The sequence below is a fragment of the Lacerta agilis genome, chromosome 5 (assembly GCF_009819535.1).
Source record: "Lacerta agilis isolate rLacAgi1 chromosome 5, rLacAgi1.pri, whole genome shotgun sequence".
In the NCBI taxonomy this organism is placed as follows: Eukaryota; Metazoa; Chordata; class Lepidosauria; order Squamata; family Lacertidae; genus Lacerta; species Lacerta agilis.
Genome location: NC_046316.1, coordinates 90493443 through 90512061, shown reverse-complemented (window position 1 = coordinate 90512061; position 18619 = coordinate 90493443). Strand labels below are relative to the sequence as shown.

Here is an 18619-nt window from a genome sequence, read left to right as displayed (position 1 = left end):
TTTTATGGAAGAGAAGCTTCTTTTTTTCAACTTCTCTGCATGCTGTGCACGCCATGTGCATAAAAAATATTGAAAAGCATTGGAAGTACTCAATTGAGGTTTTGTCGTCCCCCCATGTCCTGTTTTTGGTGGTGGGTGTGTAAATATACATATACACAGCCATGATCCCCCCCAAAAGCTCAACATCTTTGGCTGCCTCCCCCCCTCCAAACGATGTTATGCATTTCTATCATGGCAATATTTTAATGCCTGTTTTCTACTTCTATGTGGCGCGCTTAGGAGCCCTTAAAGCGGTCCGGGTACCACCTCCCTCGGGGCAAAATAAATCAATAACCCACCAATACGCGGCCTTCCCCTGGCGGCCCTCCCCCTGCGAAGAAGCCTCTCCTTGAGGCGCGGCTGCCCCTGGACGTGGAGGCTCCATTCTGCTGATACTCTCCCCGATATTCCCCGAAGGGGAGCCCAGAGGACGAGGCGAGGGGCGCTGCTGCGGTGGGGACGGAGCCGAGGCCGGCGTCCGCGTGAGGCGGGGCGCTCGAGAGGCGGCGGCGAGGCCCGGCGGCCGAGGAGGGGAGGAGCCGCCGCCGCCGCCACAGGAGGCGCTGAGGCGGAGGAGGAGGCGGGCGGCGGAGGCGGGAGTTTGCGCGGTGAGGCGGCGGCTGAGGGGACCCGGCCGGGAGGCGCGGAGAGCGCGAGGCCTGCGTGGCCCGCCCAAGCCGCCTCCCCCCCTCCGGCTTCTTGAGAGGCCGCCGCGGCCGGCGGGACGGTGGGCTTGGGCTACTACTAGGCCGCGCCTGGCTTTGCTCCAGGGGTCCCGGCGAGGAGGAGTGGCGGCGGCGGCCATGGCGGCGGCGGAGACCAAGATCATCTACCACCTGGACGACCAGGAGACGCCGTACCTGGTGAAGCTGCCCATCCCGGCCGAGCGGGTGACGCTGGGCGACTTCAAGGCGCTGCTCAACCGGCCCAACTACAAGTTCTACTTCAAGTCTATGGACGATGATTTCGGGTGAGACGGAGGCCCCGCTCCCCTCCTCTCCCTCCCTCCTTCCTTTATCTTCTCTCCCCCCTTTCAAAACCATCGCCTCGCCGCGGACACGTCTGCAGCAGCAGCAGCGGCGGCCAAAGCCCTCGGGATCCTGCCGCAATGAATAGCCCCCTTGGCCCGTCCTGTGTTGCTGACCTCCTCTCCCTCTCCTCCTCCTCGCGAGTAGTGCGGGGCGAGCACAGCCCCCTGCCCTGGCTCGTCTCTAGTGGGACCCCTAACCAACAGGCAGGCGAGAGCTTCTCCTTTCATAGGAAGGGACCTCATCCCCAGCGCCCCAGGGTCATGTACTCCAACCCCCTGCAATGCAGGAATCTCAACTCAAGCACCCACGGCAGATGGCCACCCGTGTTTTGCTTAAAAACCTCCAAGGAAGGGGGAGCCCCCCACCTCCCGAGGTTGTCCCCTTCCCTTCCCAAGCTGATAGATTCTCAAGCCATTGCAGAATAGCGGAGGGAAGGGGAAAGAAGGGGCTTGGGGAGACATAAACCCACCTGAGCAAAGCCCCTTTCACCCCAAAGAGGTTAAATGTGGAGTTAAATGCTCTTCTCTGCTATGAGGATCTTGGGAAGGCCAGCCAAGTGCCATAATCGAGGTCTGTCACTTTCTGGCTGCCTCTCACACACAATTCTACCCAGCGCTCCAGGAGAATCCCCATGTCATGTTGGGGGTTCTTTGCATTGGGGACGGAGGACTCCAGATGTTGTTGGAAACGCCTCCATCACACCCAGCTAACGTAGCCAGGGAGGCTGGGAGCTGGGTTCCAGCGTTGCCTGATTCCCCGAACCTCCCTTGCAGGCACTCTTCCCTCAAATGCATTAGAGCAAGGCACTTCGTAAGTTCCCACTCCTCATAAATTTCATTCTTCCTTGTGGGAACGGAGAGGTCTTCCAGAACCTGCGGACACACAGCCCCAAGCAAGGAGAGATTAGGGCCACTGGTGACTTAAAGTGCGGTTGTAAGAGATGTGCCCCAAAAATCCCTTGCCAGGTCAAGAGGATGGGTTCAGTAGTTGCCCTTTCTTTCTCCAGCATCCTCTGCAGTGCACTTCTTAGCTTGTGCGGTGCAGACCCCTGAAAGGCCTTTTGTATGCAGTTACTATCTAAAACTGTCCAGAAGAAGCAGCTACTGTAGAGTCCTGCTCCTTCATCCTGCAGCGCTCCCCAACACCCAAATCCTCGGTGTGTTGGGGACACTGACACCCCAAGGGAAATTAACCATGATCTCTCTCCTGTCACTGTGCCCCCCCTCCCTATTTTGATGCTTCCTTTTGCAGGACAAGGTGGTGTCTCTGAGTATAATGCAGGAGAGGTTGTTTTCTTTTGGGCTGGTTTAGCTTCCCAAAACCTATTCCTTGTAAAACCCTGCCCTCTGCTCTGATTGTGTTCTGCTCTGGTTTGTGAGCCTCTCCCACAATCCTCTGAAGGCCGTGTAATTTTCCAGACTCTGATTGTATGTCCTAAGACACAAAGAAATTCCTCTTTAAGGAACTGGCTATGTATAACTGCTGCTCCTTCCCCCCCCTCCTTATATTTCTGTGACATTCTCTTTCCTTCTTCCTAGGATCTTTCTGTCTCTTGCAAATACATGCATACACACTTCACACCTTGCTGTCTTTAACATCCTCTGTGAATCTTTCCTGGTTTCCTGCTGCTCCTAGGGCTCCAGTAGCATTCACAAGATTGAAGTGTTCCTTTGGTGTTTGCATGTGAGAACTGGGCAGCAAGTTTTGTTAGAGCCTTGTACAGGAGTCCTACAAAGGCATTCTGCTTGTGGCCACCTACCCTGGGGTTGTATCCTGCTCAGAGCTCTTGCTATAAAAGCTGATCTACAAGTGCAGCACAAGTACATGGACCAGCCTTTTTTGGTACTGTAGCAACTCACAGTAGAAATCGGTATTTGTGTGCATGCTCCCCCATACACAAAACATTTCAGCAAGAAAGCTAAGGTAGAATCTCTCTTTCCATGGGTAGGAAGCATTTAATGTGTGGCACATTTGATTCTGTGACTTTCCCCAACTGCATTCTGATATGGTACAGTCCTATAACTGCCCACCCCTGTCCTCCTGAATTTGCAGATGACTGCAAAGGCTGGTTTTGACCTAACAATGCATGTTTGGCTCAGAAGCCTGCACAGAGCTTGTGGAAAATGTAGGGAGTAAATCAGTAGGAGGCATTTCCCCCCATATAAAGCACAGGCCATGATTTGCTGGTTTTCCTGGCATATGAAAAGTTCCAGGGATGTTGAGTTTTTTTGGCTCACATATTTGCTGGCGCTGTGTTTGTCATTCTTGATTTCAGTATATTGTATCTTGGTCCCTAAGCCCTAATATTTTAGCTGAGTCTGCTGTGTGTTGCTAAACAGCTGTTGCCTCCCAGGCAGAGAGGGCCTGCCCTTTCCTTGGTGGAGGAAATGCTATGGATATAATGTTTATAAACCAGCACATTAGGACCTTTGAAATCTTACACTGGAAAATAATTGGTGCAGCTCTGTTGCAATCTTGCCATATGGGCTGAAAATGTATAGTGGTAAATGAAACATATGGGAAAAGTCAGGCTATTCATATCCAGCACTATGGTAGGATAGTGACTAGTGGATCAGAACTTGACCATGGAGACTTGGGTATGTAGCTTTGCTTGGCCAGTATCAATATCTCAGTTTAAACTGCTTTGTAGGGTTTTTGTGAGGATAAAAAAGAGTACTCCGCACCCCCTCTCTAAGTTGTCAGAGGATTGGTGGGATAAAAAATGTGACACACAATGATAAAATAATTTATTGGGTGACAAAGATTCAAATTATTCATGCAGAAGAAACTCTTTAAATAAATAGGGTGAACACCACAGTGCCTGCCCACCAGTCAAATGCACATCACTGGCAAAATAGATTCTGCCTGCATCCCACTTGATTTTCCCCCCCAGAGGGTTGAAAGTGGCAGGGAGGAGACATCAGATGGGAAGGTCATCTCTCACAAGCATTGTTAGAAACTAAGATATGAAAGCTAGGAACTAAATGGCGCCTTAAACCTAGGTTATAGGTGCCACAACAGAGTGTCTAGGCGCTTTTTATATCAAGAATACAAAGCTGAAAATGAATGAACTGCAGCTACAATCTTATGTTAATTTTTTACATGGTCTAGTTTTCATCTTGGTATGAGCTTTCGTGTGCATGTACACTTCTTCAGATAAGATATCTGAAGAAGTGTGCATGCACACAAAAGCTCATACCAAGAACAAACTTACTGGTAGTTGGTCTCTAAGGTGCTACTGGACAATTTTAGTATTATTATTTACATATTTCTACTGCGTCAGACCAACACGGCTACCTACCTGAATCTAATTTTCATCTGAAGACTGAAAACAAACAAACAAACAAACAAACAAACAAACACATACTTCCCCTGCTCTCCCTTCATAATATTCTTATGAGGGCTCCTTCTCCAGTCTTCAGAGAGTGGCTGGAAGTGGGGAGGCAGAAAAAGGTCTTCCTTTCTTTCCAGCAGTGGCAATTTTAATCTGAAATTTTAGGCACCATACTGCACCCAGAGCTCAGAAACTGCTCGCATTAATGAAATTCCCTGTCACAAATTGTGCCTAGAACAATGGGAGTTTTGAACACTGGTTTTCGGCAAGAGTATGTAAAGGTTTATATCAGCTCAGTTTGCGTACGTGGTTGTGAGAGATTTGCACATTTGCAAAATGTCTTTTTTTTGTTTTGTTTTGTTTATAGATAAACAGTGTGGATAACAGAGAGCCAGCATTTTGGGCCAGACCTTAAATATGCATTTAAGTACTACCTTTGCAAGGATACGTTGTGAGTAAAAGAGGAAAAAGGGACTTCTAGCAAAATATTACTCAGTGGCCTGGTTTGCATGTTACACTAAAGTTTAAACATTGTTGTTGTTCAGTCGTTCAGTCGTGTCCGACTCTTCGTGACCCCATGGACCAGAGTACGCCAGGCACGCCTATCCTTCACTGCCTCTCGCAGTTTGGCCAAACTCATGTTAGTAGCTTCAAGAACACTGTCCAACCATCTCATCCTCTGTCGTCCCCTTCTCCTTGTGCCCTCCATCTTTCCCAACATCAGGGTCTTTTCTAGGGATTCTTCTCTTCTCATGAGGTGGCCAAAGTACTGGAGCCTCAACTTCAGGATCTGTCCTTCTAGTGAGTACTCAGGGCTGATTTCTTTGAGAATGGATAGGTTTGATCTTCTTGCAGTCCACGGGACTCTCAAGAGTCTCCTCCAGCACCATAATTCAAAAGCATCAATTCTACGGCGATCAGCCTTCTTTATGGTCCAGCTCTCACTTCCGTACATTACTACTGGGAAAACCATAGCTTTAACTATACGGACTTTTGTCGGCAAGGTGATGTCTTTGCTTTTTAAGATGCTGTCTAGGTTTGTCATTGCTTTTCTCCCAAGAAGCAGGCGTCTTCTGATTTCGTGACTGCTGTCACCATCTGCAGTGATCATGGAACCCAAGAAAGTGAAATCTCTCACTGCCTCCATTTCTTCCCCTTCTATTTGCCAGGAGGTGATGGGACCAGTGGCCATGATCTTAGTTTTTTTGATGTTGAGCTTCAGACCATATTTTGCGCTCTCTTCTTTCACCCTCATTAAAAGGTTCTTCAATTCTTCCTCACTTTCTGCCATCAAGGTAGTATCATCAGCATATCTGAGGTTGTTGATATTTTTTCCGGCAATCTTAATTCCAGTTGGGGATTCATCCAGTCCAGCCTTTCGCATGATGTATTCTGCATATAAGTTAAATAAGCAGGGAGACAATATACAGCCTTGTCGTACTCCTTTCCCAATTTTGAACCAATCAGTTGTTCCATATCCAGTTCTAACTGTAGCTTCTTGTCCCACATAGAGATTTCTCAGGAGGCAAATGAGGTGATCCGGCACTCCCATTTCTTTAAGAACTTGCCATAGTTTGCTGTGGTCGACACAGTCAAATGCTTTTGCATAATCAATGAAGCAGAAGTAGATGTTTTTCTGGAACTCTCTGGCTTTCTCCATAATCCAGCGCATGTTTGCAATTTGGTCTCTGGTTCCTCTGCCTCTTCGAAATCCAGCTTGCACTTCTGGGAGTTCTCGGTCCACATACTGCTTAAGCCTGCCTTGTAGAATTTTAAGCATAACCTTGCTAGCGTGTGAAATGAGTGCAATTGTGCGGTAGTTGGAGCATTCTTTGGCACTGCCCTTCTTTGGGATTGGGATGTAGACTGATCTTCTCCAATCCTCTGGCCACTGCTGAGTTTTCCAAACTTGCTGGCATATTGAGTGCAGCACCTTAACAGCATCCTCTTTTAAAATTTTAAATAGTTCAGCTGGAATATCATCACTTCCACTGGCCTTGTTGTTAGCAAGGCTTTCTAAGGCCCATTTGACTTCACTCTCCAGGATGTCTGGCTCAAGGTCAGCAACCACATTTCCTGGGGTGTATGAGACCTCCATATCTTTCTGGTATAATTCCTCTGTGTATTCTTGCCACCTCTTCTTGATGTCTTCTGCTTCTGTTAGGTCCTTTCCACTTTTGTCCTTGATTGTGGTAATCTTTGTATGAAATGTTCCTTTCATATCTCCAATTTTCTTGAATAAATCTCTGGTTTTTCCCATTCTGTTATTTTCCTCTATTTCTTTGCATTGCTCGTTTAGAAAGGCCCTCTTGTCTCTCCTTGCTATTCTTTGGAAATCTGCATTCAATTTCCTGTATCTTTCACGATCTCCTTCGCATTTTGCTTGTCTTCTCTCCCCCGCTATTTGTAAGGCCTCATTGGTCAGCCACTTTGCTTTCTTGCATTTCTTTTTCATTGGGATAGTTTTCGTTGCTGTCTCCTGTATAATGTTACGAGCCTCCATCCACAGTTTTTCAGGTACTCTATCCACCAAATCTAAATCCTTGAACCTGTTCTTCACTTCAACTGTGTATTCATAAGGAATTTGATTTAGATTGAATCTTACTGGCCCAGTGGTTTTTCCTACTTTCTTCAGTTTAAGCTGGAATTTTGCTATAAGAAGCTGATGATCTGAGCCACAGTCAGCTCCAGGTCTTGTTTTTGCTGAGTGTATAGAGCTTCTCCATCTTTGGCTGCAGAGAATATAATCAATCTGATTTCGATGTTGCCCATCTGGTGATGTCCAAGTTTAAACATACTATGGTTAAATGTGACCATGCTGCTCAAAAGTTCCTAAGGTGCTCCTTTCCTGTTCCTGCTGTTGCCATGCCAGAGACAAGAAAGCTGGAGTCTGGCTTGTCACGTTATCTGAACCCGGGCTCCTTAAAACAAACCGCAATCAGGAACCAGGGTTTACTCTTGGCTTAGTGCTAGAGAGCCAACCATGGGCCTGAGTTGGACAAAACACAGTGGAGACTCTGGCTTTTGTCATCTGTAGCATGGCAAAAGCAGGAGTTGGGGAAGTGCTCTGTGGGAAAATCTTGAGCAGTGTTTATGGACACACTGCTCAATCACATTAAATCATAGCTTGCTTTAAGCTATGGGTTAATGCAGGGGTGGGACACCTCTGGACCTCCACCCTTGGTTAACAGGATGTGTGGGCAGGGCCAGTTTTCTTTAATATGCAAAAAGGAGATAGGATGTTCAAGAGTAAATGAAAACAGGACTAGGAGATAAATAAGGACATTTATATCTATATAGCAATGGAACAAAAGATTCCTCAAAATAACTTCAGAAGAGCATTCCTATATATGCGTAGTTAGAATTACATCCTCTTTAGTTCAATGGGCCTTCCTAGTTAAATGGCCCAGGATTGCAACCGTAAGTGGATTACACAGGTCCCAAATCCTTTGCCAGTAAACAAATATATCATTCAATAAATAAAACAGTTGAATGTTGGATATCATTTCCATTAATTTTGTTACTTTACTTGAAAGACTTCCATAGGAGACCATTATAGAAACCATTATTGTATCAACAACTGCTGGAATAGGTATGACAAAGAATTGTGTCACTAAGCTGTGAAGGCTCTAGAAAACAGTGAGGTTAACTTAGTAGACTTAGTTAGTCAGCATGTGGGAACAGAGATGACATCTGAATAGCTTCATTAAGAAGAAGAAGAGTAGAAGAAGAGTTTGGATTTGATATCCCGCTTTATCACTACCCGAAGGAGTCTCAAAGCGCCTAACATTCTCCTTTCCCTTCCCCCCCACAACAAACACTGTGTGAGGTGAGTGGGGCTGAGAGACTTCAGAGAAGTGTGACTAGCCCAAGGTCACCCAGCAGCTGCATGTGGAGGAGCGGAGACACAAACCCGGTTCACCAGATTACGAGTCTACCGCTCTTAACCACTACACCACACTGGTAAAAACATGTACTGTAATTTGTGAAGTACTTCATGCCTTTTTTACCTTTTACTTTTGAAAACTGCTGTGAGGTAAGCCTGTATTGTTCCCAGTTTTACAGACTGAGGAGCTGAAGTGGAGAGGAGATGACTTGCTCAAGGCCTTGCCAGGAATCTGTGACAGATCTGGCTTTGGAGCCCAGTTCCCCCAGTTCCAAGGCCAACTCACTTTCACAGGTTCTTGTTACACCTAACAAAGTGGGCTTGAGTCCACAAAAGCTCATGCTGTAATACATTTGTTAGCCTTTAAGGTGCCACAAGACTCTTTGCTGTTCTTGCCACAGATGTTTTTCTTTTAACGATGGGAATATTGAGTTACATCAGTAAGCAAATCAAGTTGTTTTTGCGAATTTCCATATGTTTTGCTGTTCAGGTATCACTAATGTTATTTAAGCAAAGGTTCTAAGGTTCAAATGGAAAAAGGTCCTATGTAAATGGTAGACAGTAGTGAATTTGGGAGAGTGGTTTGTGTTCGGAGCAGTTGCCTTGGTTTCATAAATGGTTCCACAGAGAGAGAAGGGCAGGGTTTAATATTGCAGGTCACAAATGGGATGTCTTTTAGGCTGAAAGAACAAATGTGGAATGCTCAGGAATGGGCAGTAAACCTTGACTCACTTGGGCCCCAAAGCAGCTAAAACAGCTGTGGAGGAAATTCATCCTACACCATCATCCTCTTGAGAACTGGGTTGCTTGCAAAGCAATGCAAATTTTACAAGATGTCAACTTAATAAAAGCCAGTGTGTGTGTAATAATGGGCAGTTATGTAATGTGGCCCAGTCTGCCTGGGCCTGGGCCCCACTCCTATTCAGAAGAGAATCTCTTTCTCTGCAAGACAATAGGAACACCAGGCCTGGAATGTTGTTGTGCTCAGCCCTGGGCTTCTCAAACAAGAGGAATGAAGAACTGCTAATTTGGAGAAGAGCTTACTGATGTGTCTACTTGAGATTAGCATAAAAACAGAGGCCAGTTTGGCTTGGGGGAAGCTGCAACTCTGTAAATGCATTGAATTTCTCCAAAAGCTCAGGGGTGGGCAGCGTTTTCCCTTCCCTCTTTGATAGTTGCATTAATCCTGTGAGTCAACAATATTCCTGTTTTACAAATGAAGGCTCCTAGTCTTTGCAAGAGTTATTTGCTCCTGTCACCAGAAGTGGAATGTGATGGCGGCGAGAGGCTAGAGCAGGGGTGGTTTGCCTGTGGTGCTCCGGATATTTTTGGACTCCAACTCGCACTCGCCCCAGCCAGCATGGCCGGCAGTCAGGGAAGATGGGAATTGTAGTCCAGCAACATCTGGAGGGCCGCAGGTCAGTCACCTCTAACATATAGAATCCCAAGTTCCACAAGGGAAGGGTGTGACACTGATGTGATGGATGAATGCAGAGATGGCAAGGAAGCCCCTTGGTGGAGAGAATAAAAAACAAACTACCGACTCCAAGGAAAAGCTACAGTTGGAAGCATGCATGCCAGGCTGTGGGCAAGAGTGAACCATTTTGTATTGGATCCCTGAGTGATCTTATGTTATGAGTTTTCCACCTGCTGTTTGTTCTAAGGTCCTGTTTGTTCAGCTACATGCATTTCATAGTGAGCTGAAGTAGGATACTGTGTATAACTGCCTTCTCACCGTTCCAGACAATTTGCCTTTTGCTTCAGGTTGTGCGGTGTCTTGTAACTGCTGTGTGCTTGGATTAAAGTGAATGGCAGTCACTTTTTGAATGTTTTTTTAAAGCCCTTCCCACTACATTACTCACACAGGGACATGAATGGCATGTTGGCATCTTGTTATCTTGTTATGATGACAAAGGTCCGTATAGTTAAAGCTATGGTTTTCCCAGTAGTGATGTATGGAATTGAGAGCTGGACCATAAAGAAGGCTAATCGCCGAAGAATTGATGCTTTTGAATTATGGTGCTGGAGGAAACTCTTGAGAGTCCCATGGACTGCAAGAAGATCAAACCTATCCATTCTTGAGGAAATCAGCCCTGAGTGCTCACTGGAAGGAGCCACCTCATGAGAAGAGAAGACTCCCTGGAAAAGACCCTGATGTTAGGAAAGATGGAGGGCACAAGGAGAAGGGGACGACAGAGGATGAGATGGTTGGACAGTGTTCTCCAAGCTACCAACACGTGTCTGACCAAACTGCAGGAGGCAGTGGAAGACAGGAGTGCCTGGCGTGCTCTGGTCCATGGGGTCACGAAGAGTTGGACATGACTAAACGACTAAACAACAACACTACTAACCCACTGCTGAACTTGAGGCACAACCCCGCCCCCACTAGCCAATCACCCTAGAGCTGTGATACGTTAACATGCTTCTTGAACTTCTGGATAGCTCAGTCGGTAGAGCATGAGACTCTTAATCTCAGGGTTGTGGGTTCAAGCCCCGTGTTGGGCAAGAGATTCCTGCACTGCAGGGGGTTGGAACAGATGACCCTCGTGGTCCCTTCCAACTATACAGTTCTATGATTCTATGAAAACTGCCACAATTTCCTAGTAATGAAGAGGGAGTGTCATACTAGCCCCAAATGTATATGGTAAAACGCTGTATGCTTGGCACAGGCAACCAGAGTGCCAAACACAGAAATGTTATGTAGGAAAGACCAGAAGGATCAGCCTCTGTTGGTAATCATGCTCTTCATTGATGGCCACAACAGAAACATCTGTTTGATGCAGAGTGAGAATGCTAACCTGACCAGAGAGATTGAGATCAAATCAGCAACACACTGGGAGACTGTCACAGTATGAATCGGCAGACCGGTAAAATATGTATTAGAGTATATTATTTGTAGAGGTTTGCCTAGTACTGTTGTATTTTCTGCACCAGGGGAAGGCTCACTGCCCAGGCATTTAGTATGTTTTACCTTTACTGATAGTTTTATCTGGCTTTTATGAAAAGTGTCAGGGTGCCCATCCCAAACACTGCAACAGAGGCTGTTATGTGCAGTTAGGAAGAAAGCACTTAGGAAGACACCTGCTGGACTTCTTACTCCTAGCAACAGTGCTGTGCAAAACAGGACAGAACCACAAGAACAAGCAGAGTAATAATAGTGTTGTTGTTTAGTCATGTCTGACTCTTCGTGACCCCATGGACCAGAGCACGCCAGGCACTCCTGTCTTCCACTGCCTCCCGCAGTTTGGTCACACACATGTTGGTAGCTTGGAGAACAGTGTCCAACCATCTCGTCCTGTGTCTCCTCCAGCACCATAATTCAAAAGCATCAATTCTTTGGCGATCAGCCTTCTTTATGGTCCAGCTCTCCCTTCCATACATCATTACTGGGAAAACCATAGCTTTAACTATATGGACCTTTGTCAGCAAAGTGATGTCTCTGCTTTTTAAGATGCTGTCCAGGTTTGTCATTGCTTTCCTTCCAAGAAGCAGGCGTCTTTTAATTTCGTGACTGCTGTCACCATCTGCAGTGGTCATGGAACCCAAAAAAGTAAAATCTCTCATTGCCTCCATTTCTTCCCCTTCTATTTGCCAGGAGGGACTAGTGGCCATGATCTTAGTTTTTTTGATGTTGAGCTTCAGACCATATTTTGCGCTCTCCTCTTTCACCCTCATTAAAAGGTTCTTCATGGATCACTGCCTTGTTGTGGTGAAGGGGCTTGAATAACTGAGAGAAGCTATGAGCTATGCCGTGCAAGGCCACCCAAGATGGACAGGTCATAGTGGAGAATTTTGACTAAACGTGATCCATCTGGAGCAGGAACTGGCAAGCCACTCCAGTATCCCTGGACTCCATGGACAAAGACAACAGTGTTAGTAGTAGTGCTGTGCCAAAACGGTTCCTCCAATTTCTCACAAAGTTTTCCCTCTAGGGTGAGAGAGGCTTTATCATTTCAGTTAGTGCAGGGTTGAGCTTAACTTGCCCTTGAGAGATGGCCAAGCGTGGTGTCAATTGGAAGGTATGTTGAGGTCCTGTAGGGTTAAAATATATAACTTTGCATCACAAGGGTGTGAAGACCTGCTTAAAACCTATCAATTTGGTGATTGGAGCAGAAAGTATGTGTTAATAGACAGATAGTGACACTCCCTTAAGCTGTTGAAGGTCTCCAGGCAGGGGAACGTGTTCATTATCATGACAGCTGGCAGGCGGTGCAAGGTTGGGACAGCTGTAGGCTCGTGCTCAGCTGCTGCTAAGCAGGGGTTCTAGCATTGCCCTATCCTGTGAAAGCAAAAGGGTTTTTTCTTCCTAGGTGTTGGACTGCTTCCCCCAAGCCATCAGATTCCTGAATACCAAGTTTGCAATATCTTGCTCTGCTGACAATTGGTTGCATCTATAGTTAAATGCTTCACAGCCACACCAGAATTATGAATTTTGATTGCTTTTGGCCATTTTCCTGGATAAATTTTGGAGTCTGTGGCAAGTGATGGGTGGAGAGTGGACAGATACTTTTGTGTGCAGTGGTGAGGAGACTACAAATGCGAGAGATAGCTATCAGGATAATAAAGGTAGCCATTCAGATACCATCTTGGGTAGGTCAACTCACAGGCAGATTTGGATTCCTTGCTTATCCTGCCTTCTAGCTATGGCAGCCTGACTTGTTGCTGGAAAATATTTTTGATGGGAAGCACATAGCTAGAAGTTAGAATTTCACCACTCCAATGTATGCCACTTCATTTATTTCTTGAATTTATTTACGGTATTAAAATTTATGCAGTATACCACTTGATTGCAAGTAAACACCTCAAAGTGGTTATAAATATAACCTGCCCCTCACTGCGTGGTCCCAGAGAGGGTTACATAAGCAGTCACATTTTAAAACAATGTTCAGTTCATTGAAACCATACATTAAAACCACAATGCTAAAGAAAATCACAGCAACAGAAAAACAGGAGTTGCTTGTTATTATATTATGTACGTTTGTGGTTTTACACTGTAAACCACCCCGTGATCCTCGGATGAAGGGTTGTACAATAAATAACAAATCACCAGCCCAAAGTCTTCCTGTTGACTTACTTGATGTGCTGTTGCACATTCATCTAACCTGGAGAGATCATCTTGGAATTCCAGTTCTCCAGGTAGCTGTGTGTGCTGAATGTGACCCTCACTGATGAACACATTGCCTTGGGGTGCCAGGTAAGGCATTGGGATGGAGACTATTTGCCTTCTCCATGAAAGTAAATGGTGTAGGATTCTTTCCATCCACTTGTATGAGGCGCCATATAGTTGATACCCACTTCACTCAAGACTTGGTTGTTCAGAGTGCATCTCCCTTACTGCCCAGCAGTAGTACTCCATTGGGACCCCACCTCAGTCACCCTTTCTCTCTCTGTCTGTGCTCTACTCACATCATGATGCCCAGATCAAAAGAGATGAGGACTCTGGAGTTTGAAGAGGAACCTTGTGAATTAAGGATAGGAGTAGAGTGAGTTGTAACAGCTAGAGTATGAAATTTCAACCAGGAAGGCTTGGGTTTGTCTCCATTGAGCCCTGAGGCTTGCTGAACTCATTAGGGACCATCACTGTCTCTACCGTAAAATGAGAAAAAAATGTGGGAGCAGAGGGAACAATATGTAGAGGAAGGATGGGAAAAACAAAAGAACAACATTGCACCAATGCTATTTTATAAAATAAACATCAGGCCTGGCAGCTTGCAGGCAGTCTGAAGCCTCTGGGTCACTAGGCCTGGTATAAATGCCAGGACGGAGCCTGGCCTTCTTGCCCATACCTGTTCAACAAAGCAGCACCTTCTAACTGCTGCACACCTGGCTCCAGTTTCAGCAAAGGACAACAGGAACCCTGTGTTGTAAGCTCACCATCTCAGGTCTAAAACAGGTATGGTCCTAACTGCCCCCCCACCCCTATTTGAGGATGCCTGGCTAGGGATTTACTTGCAAAGTAAACACTCCACTACTGGCTGCAACCCTTCCCCAAACAGAGAAGCAAGCGGTCTTTCTGTTAGTGTGACACAGCGATGAGATAGCTGCTTTCCCCTCCTGATTCTTGCATCTCTTTTTGCAGCTGGTGTTTCCAATTTTAAGTTCCGAGAGATTCCCTGGTCTCAGCTGGTGAGTGAAAATTAGTATCCCAAGTAATTGCCGGTCGGTCTGATGACTAAGCCAGGGCTGCTTAATTATCACCCATCTTTCACGGGATGGGTTCAAGGCTGAGCTTTGCGGGACTTCTCAGAGGAGAGAACAAAGGAAGCGCTGCTGGAATTCCCAGTGTGTCAGCCAGACGCTGCTGGTATTTGGCAGCCTCCCCTCGCACACATGTGCATGGGGGAAATGTGTTGACGTGGGCAGAGCAGCAAATTGATTTATTTTTATTGCATGTCCTGTTTGAAATCAGTGCCAGGAACCCCTGTCCTCCTAGCAGAGACATTTTCCAAATAGAGGATGGATCTCCTAATAAATTGCAGTCCTCAAATGATGTTCCACCTTCCCCTGCCTTGTGGCCTGCTAGCCATTCGTATCCCAAGTTGACATTTCTTTCTGTTGTTGACAGTTTGCAGGAGCCCCTTGGCTGTGTAATGCCGCTGGCTGATGATGGCTGCCTCTGTCACTTGAAGTGGGTTTTGTGGAGGGCCAGGAGAGAATGTGAGGACACTATTTGCAAGCTTTGGATGTGCTGTGTGGCTTGTTTGCTTTATTAATTTCCATTGTTGCTCACCTGGTTGAGTGGCAGGGCTGCCTTGCTTCTGAGCTCCAGGCACTGACTTGCTGGCTCCACCCAGATATTGTCGTCTGGCTTCTTAAAAGAGCCGGGAATGTTCTGCCCTTGAATTACCTTGGTTTGTCTATTGTCTACTGAGGCGCATTTTGCCTGTTCTTTTGGTGCAGAACGATGTGATAACATGTTTTTTTTCTCTCTCCTTTCAAAATATTCCAAAAACTCCACTTTCTCCCTAAAACCATTTTGCCCTACAACTGAATTTAAGCCTGAGTATGTGCACATTTGTCCATTGTTACCCTTGCCTCTCCCCTCTGTTGTCTCAACCCCCGCCCCCAACAAAAATAGCGTGTAGCTTCCTTGGAGCAAGGACCTGCTGTTTTGCTTATGAAATGGGGTGGACTTTGGCACTGTGTAAATAACTACTGATCCCCACCCCCGCCCTGTGGGACTTGATGGCAAGTAATACCTGAAAGAATTCACCCACCTTTACTTGGGGGAAAGGAAGCCTATAGTTTTATTTGGGAAATTTGTGCAGCCATTCCAAATAAAAAAAGACACTCCCCAAGTTTCCCTGGACCATTTTGTAGTACACTTCCTAGAGTTCCACTCGTTCTTCTTTTCATACCTATTTCAGCACCATAGGCTTATAACACACCTCTTGTGGTGTAGTGGTTAAGAGTGGTAGTCTCGTAATCTGGTGAACCGGGTTCGCGTCTCCGCTCCTCCACATGCAGCTGCTGGGTGACCTTGGGCTAGTCACACTTCTCTGAAGTCTCTCAGCCCCACTCACCTCACAGAGTGTTTGTTGTGGGGGAGGAAGGGAAAGGAGAATGTTAGCTGCTTTGAGACTCCTTCGGGTAGTGATAAAGCGGGATATCAAATCCAAACTTCTTCTTCTTCTTCTTCCTCTTCTTCTTCTTCTTCTTCTTCTTCTTCTTCTTCTTCTTCTTCTTCTTCTTCTTCTTCTTCTTCTTTAGATAGGTTTATGTAAACTGGTAGATAGTTGGTTGCCATTACTGCTTTTATTATTATTTAAATGCATGGACTGTGCAACACTTGTAAAGCTCTTATGGAAGAGCGTAGTGGAAGGTTGTTTTAATGTTTTTTTTAATGCTGTTTCAGTGCAACACTTAACACCAGGTTAAAAAACGAGTGAGCTGCAAAGTCGCTTAGAGGTCTCTGTGATGCAATGTAATGGCTGTTCCCTGAATAACGGACATTCACATTTAACTTGAGGAGCACAGTGCTTCACTGTGTTTTACTGATGCAGGGCATTTTCCGTTTCTGAAAAGAATGGCCTCAGATTCTGTACATTTTGGTGGTTTTTGAGGGAACCATCTAGACCAGATCTGCACAGTTGGCAGCATCTTAACCTATGAAGAACTGCCAGAAGACCCCGTGCCAGGTCAGGTCTTGTTAAAACAGTGAGTCATCCTCCCCCTCTGGCTACTTGGAGAAGAGGACTTGCGTGGTTTTCTGGTTTAGCCCGAACTCGCCTGTCTTAGGCTAACAATGAAGCTATAGCAGTAATTTGTTTGATCTGCTGATGTATCTTTTAAGATTTATTTCTTAGGACTTTGTTCAGATCTGGTTGCCATTTAGGATGCGAACACCTGCTGCAAATGTAGAGTAAATTTCAGCTTCCCAGAAGGACACATCCGGCACCTCTTTGAGGGCCTCTGTTGTTCACTGCTGAGAGGGCTTCTCTGTCAGCATCGTTCTGTCAAAGAGCTTTATTGAAGTATAATACACAAGGCTTGGAATTTTCTCATAATAAGGCTCTGTTGAAACAGTTGAGTTTAACAGCCATTTGGAAAGGTGTCTCAGTTGATAAGCCTTGCGATTGGCCAACAAACCGAAACTAGGAAGCATGGTTTAAAGTCTTCCTGTAAACTATGGGTTGGTGTGATGTCTGAGTTGACAAACAGTAGTTAGGGCAATTGCCTTGAGTGCTGAACTGATGGAGAAAGAAAGCATGCAAGCATCTCTGACCTATTGGATGTTCAAACCATGGTTTGGGTTGTGAATCCATCCTTTTGAGTTTTCTAATCAAACTTGTACATGGATGTACTCCTTTCTGGCAAGTCTTTCCTCTGCCACCTCTCTTCCTCAACATATCTTACCAAAGGTTTCCTTTTCCTTAAAACTATTACAGTACTCCAGCTTTTTCCTCAGAATATTTCCGGTGCCTGGGCGATTGCTGACCAAAGACTAAAGTCCTGCAGCTGTGCAGCATCAAACTGTTCTCTCCTCAGCCAACAATATGTCTGCTGTGTCTTCCGCACAATGGACCCTGTGATTCAAGGCAGCTTCTGAGCTGCCCCATTTCTGTTCACGGCCTAATTCCCTCGTAATTAAGGAAATAGCTGACAATGCGCAAAATGATGCAGCGCACGGTGCTTCCTTTGTGCTGGGTGAGATCATCAGTTGGACTGGGGTGGGGGCAGAAAAAGCATGTTGAATTGAGTGTTTGTCATTGTGTGTCAACTGACTCATCCTGCCTGTTGCTTACCTCTGATAGCAGCATCTTCTCCCACAAGCAAGGGAAATGCTTGCCTAGGCTAGGTGACACCCCTTAGATTCCAACCCTTAACTCCCACAGTCTTCCATGTCTGACTTTCCATGGCCCTCGGATCTTGCTAGCTGCTTGCAAGTCCTGTGTACCAGATCATCTAGTTGTGAGAAGCATGGTCTGGCTACTTGGCCTCTGGCTCTGTTTGCAAATTGTCTTTTAGGGTAAGCATGCAGAGTGACCCCATATGCACAGAGCACTGTCTGCATGCTAAAGCATTCCCACATTTACCAGTTTCTGCCAACTTCCACTCACTTCTGTTGCTTGGGATGATGCTACTCCAGGTAGTGCTATTTGCCCATCTCTAAAGCGTTCAATGGAGCCTGGACTTGCCTTCATTTTTAGGTATCTGTAGGACGGAGCACTTTACTCTCTACCATGTCAATTTCTGGCCAAATGTTCTTTTCAGATTTGTTTTCCTGAATTTACTCATCTGCTTCCTTCAAAACCCTGTAGTTGGCATATCATATGTTCTCTTTAAACCCCCACAGTCATTACTCACTCCTGCAATTAAGAGTGAATTGGGGGGGTCCCTCACTTGGTGCCCCTGTTGTTGTGCCCCCTGGCAGCTCTACTGCCACACTGTCCACATGATGGCAGCACGCCTGCAGTGCCCCAAATGTGTGTAGGCTCAGTACCAACTGCTGAACAAAAGGGAGGCATTGTAATTAATTAACAAGCAGAAGGCAAGTTTCTCTTGATGTGTGTGAAATTTTAGTTTTTTCATAGATCATGGTTCTACAAGTCCATATACATAAGAGCCTAGATATTAACTTCCATTACTTCATGTATACAGGAGATAGGATGAGTGCATTGCCCTTTTGACAACGATCTGTACAAGCCTTAGCAGAGAAGCAACATGTTGGCCTTGCATTAAGCCACAGCTTTCCCCCTTAAATTGAGTCCAGATGTGTGATGGAGCTGTAGCAACATATGGAAAAACCCCACTGGCTGCTTGTGAGCAGCAAGTCACTTTGGCAATTGCAAGAGCTTGGCTTGAGGTCTTAAGACTAATTGCCAGTTG

The 18619-nt window shown here is 46.0% G+C and overlaps 1 protein-coding gene across 2 annotated transcripts in view; it reads left to right on the top strand.

Moving 5' to 3' along the window:
- Nucleotides 1-672: 672 nt before the first annotated feature.
- Nucleotides 673-18619, top strand: part of DVL3 (dishevelled segment polarity protein 3) — a 52119-nt gene continuing 34172 nt past the window's right edge. Inside the window, exon 1 of one of the 2 annotated variants that reach the window (XM_033150835.1) lies at nucleotides 673-1009. In XM_033150835.1, the coding sequence (XP_033006726.1) occupies nucleotides 843-1009 (167 nt within the window). In that variant the 5' untranslated portion in view covers nucleotides 673-842. The remainder of the gene's footprint in view (nucleotides 1010-18619) is intronic. The other variant, XM_033150836.1, reaches the window with a different exon arrangement.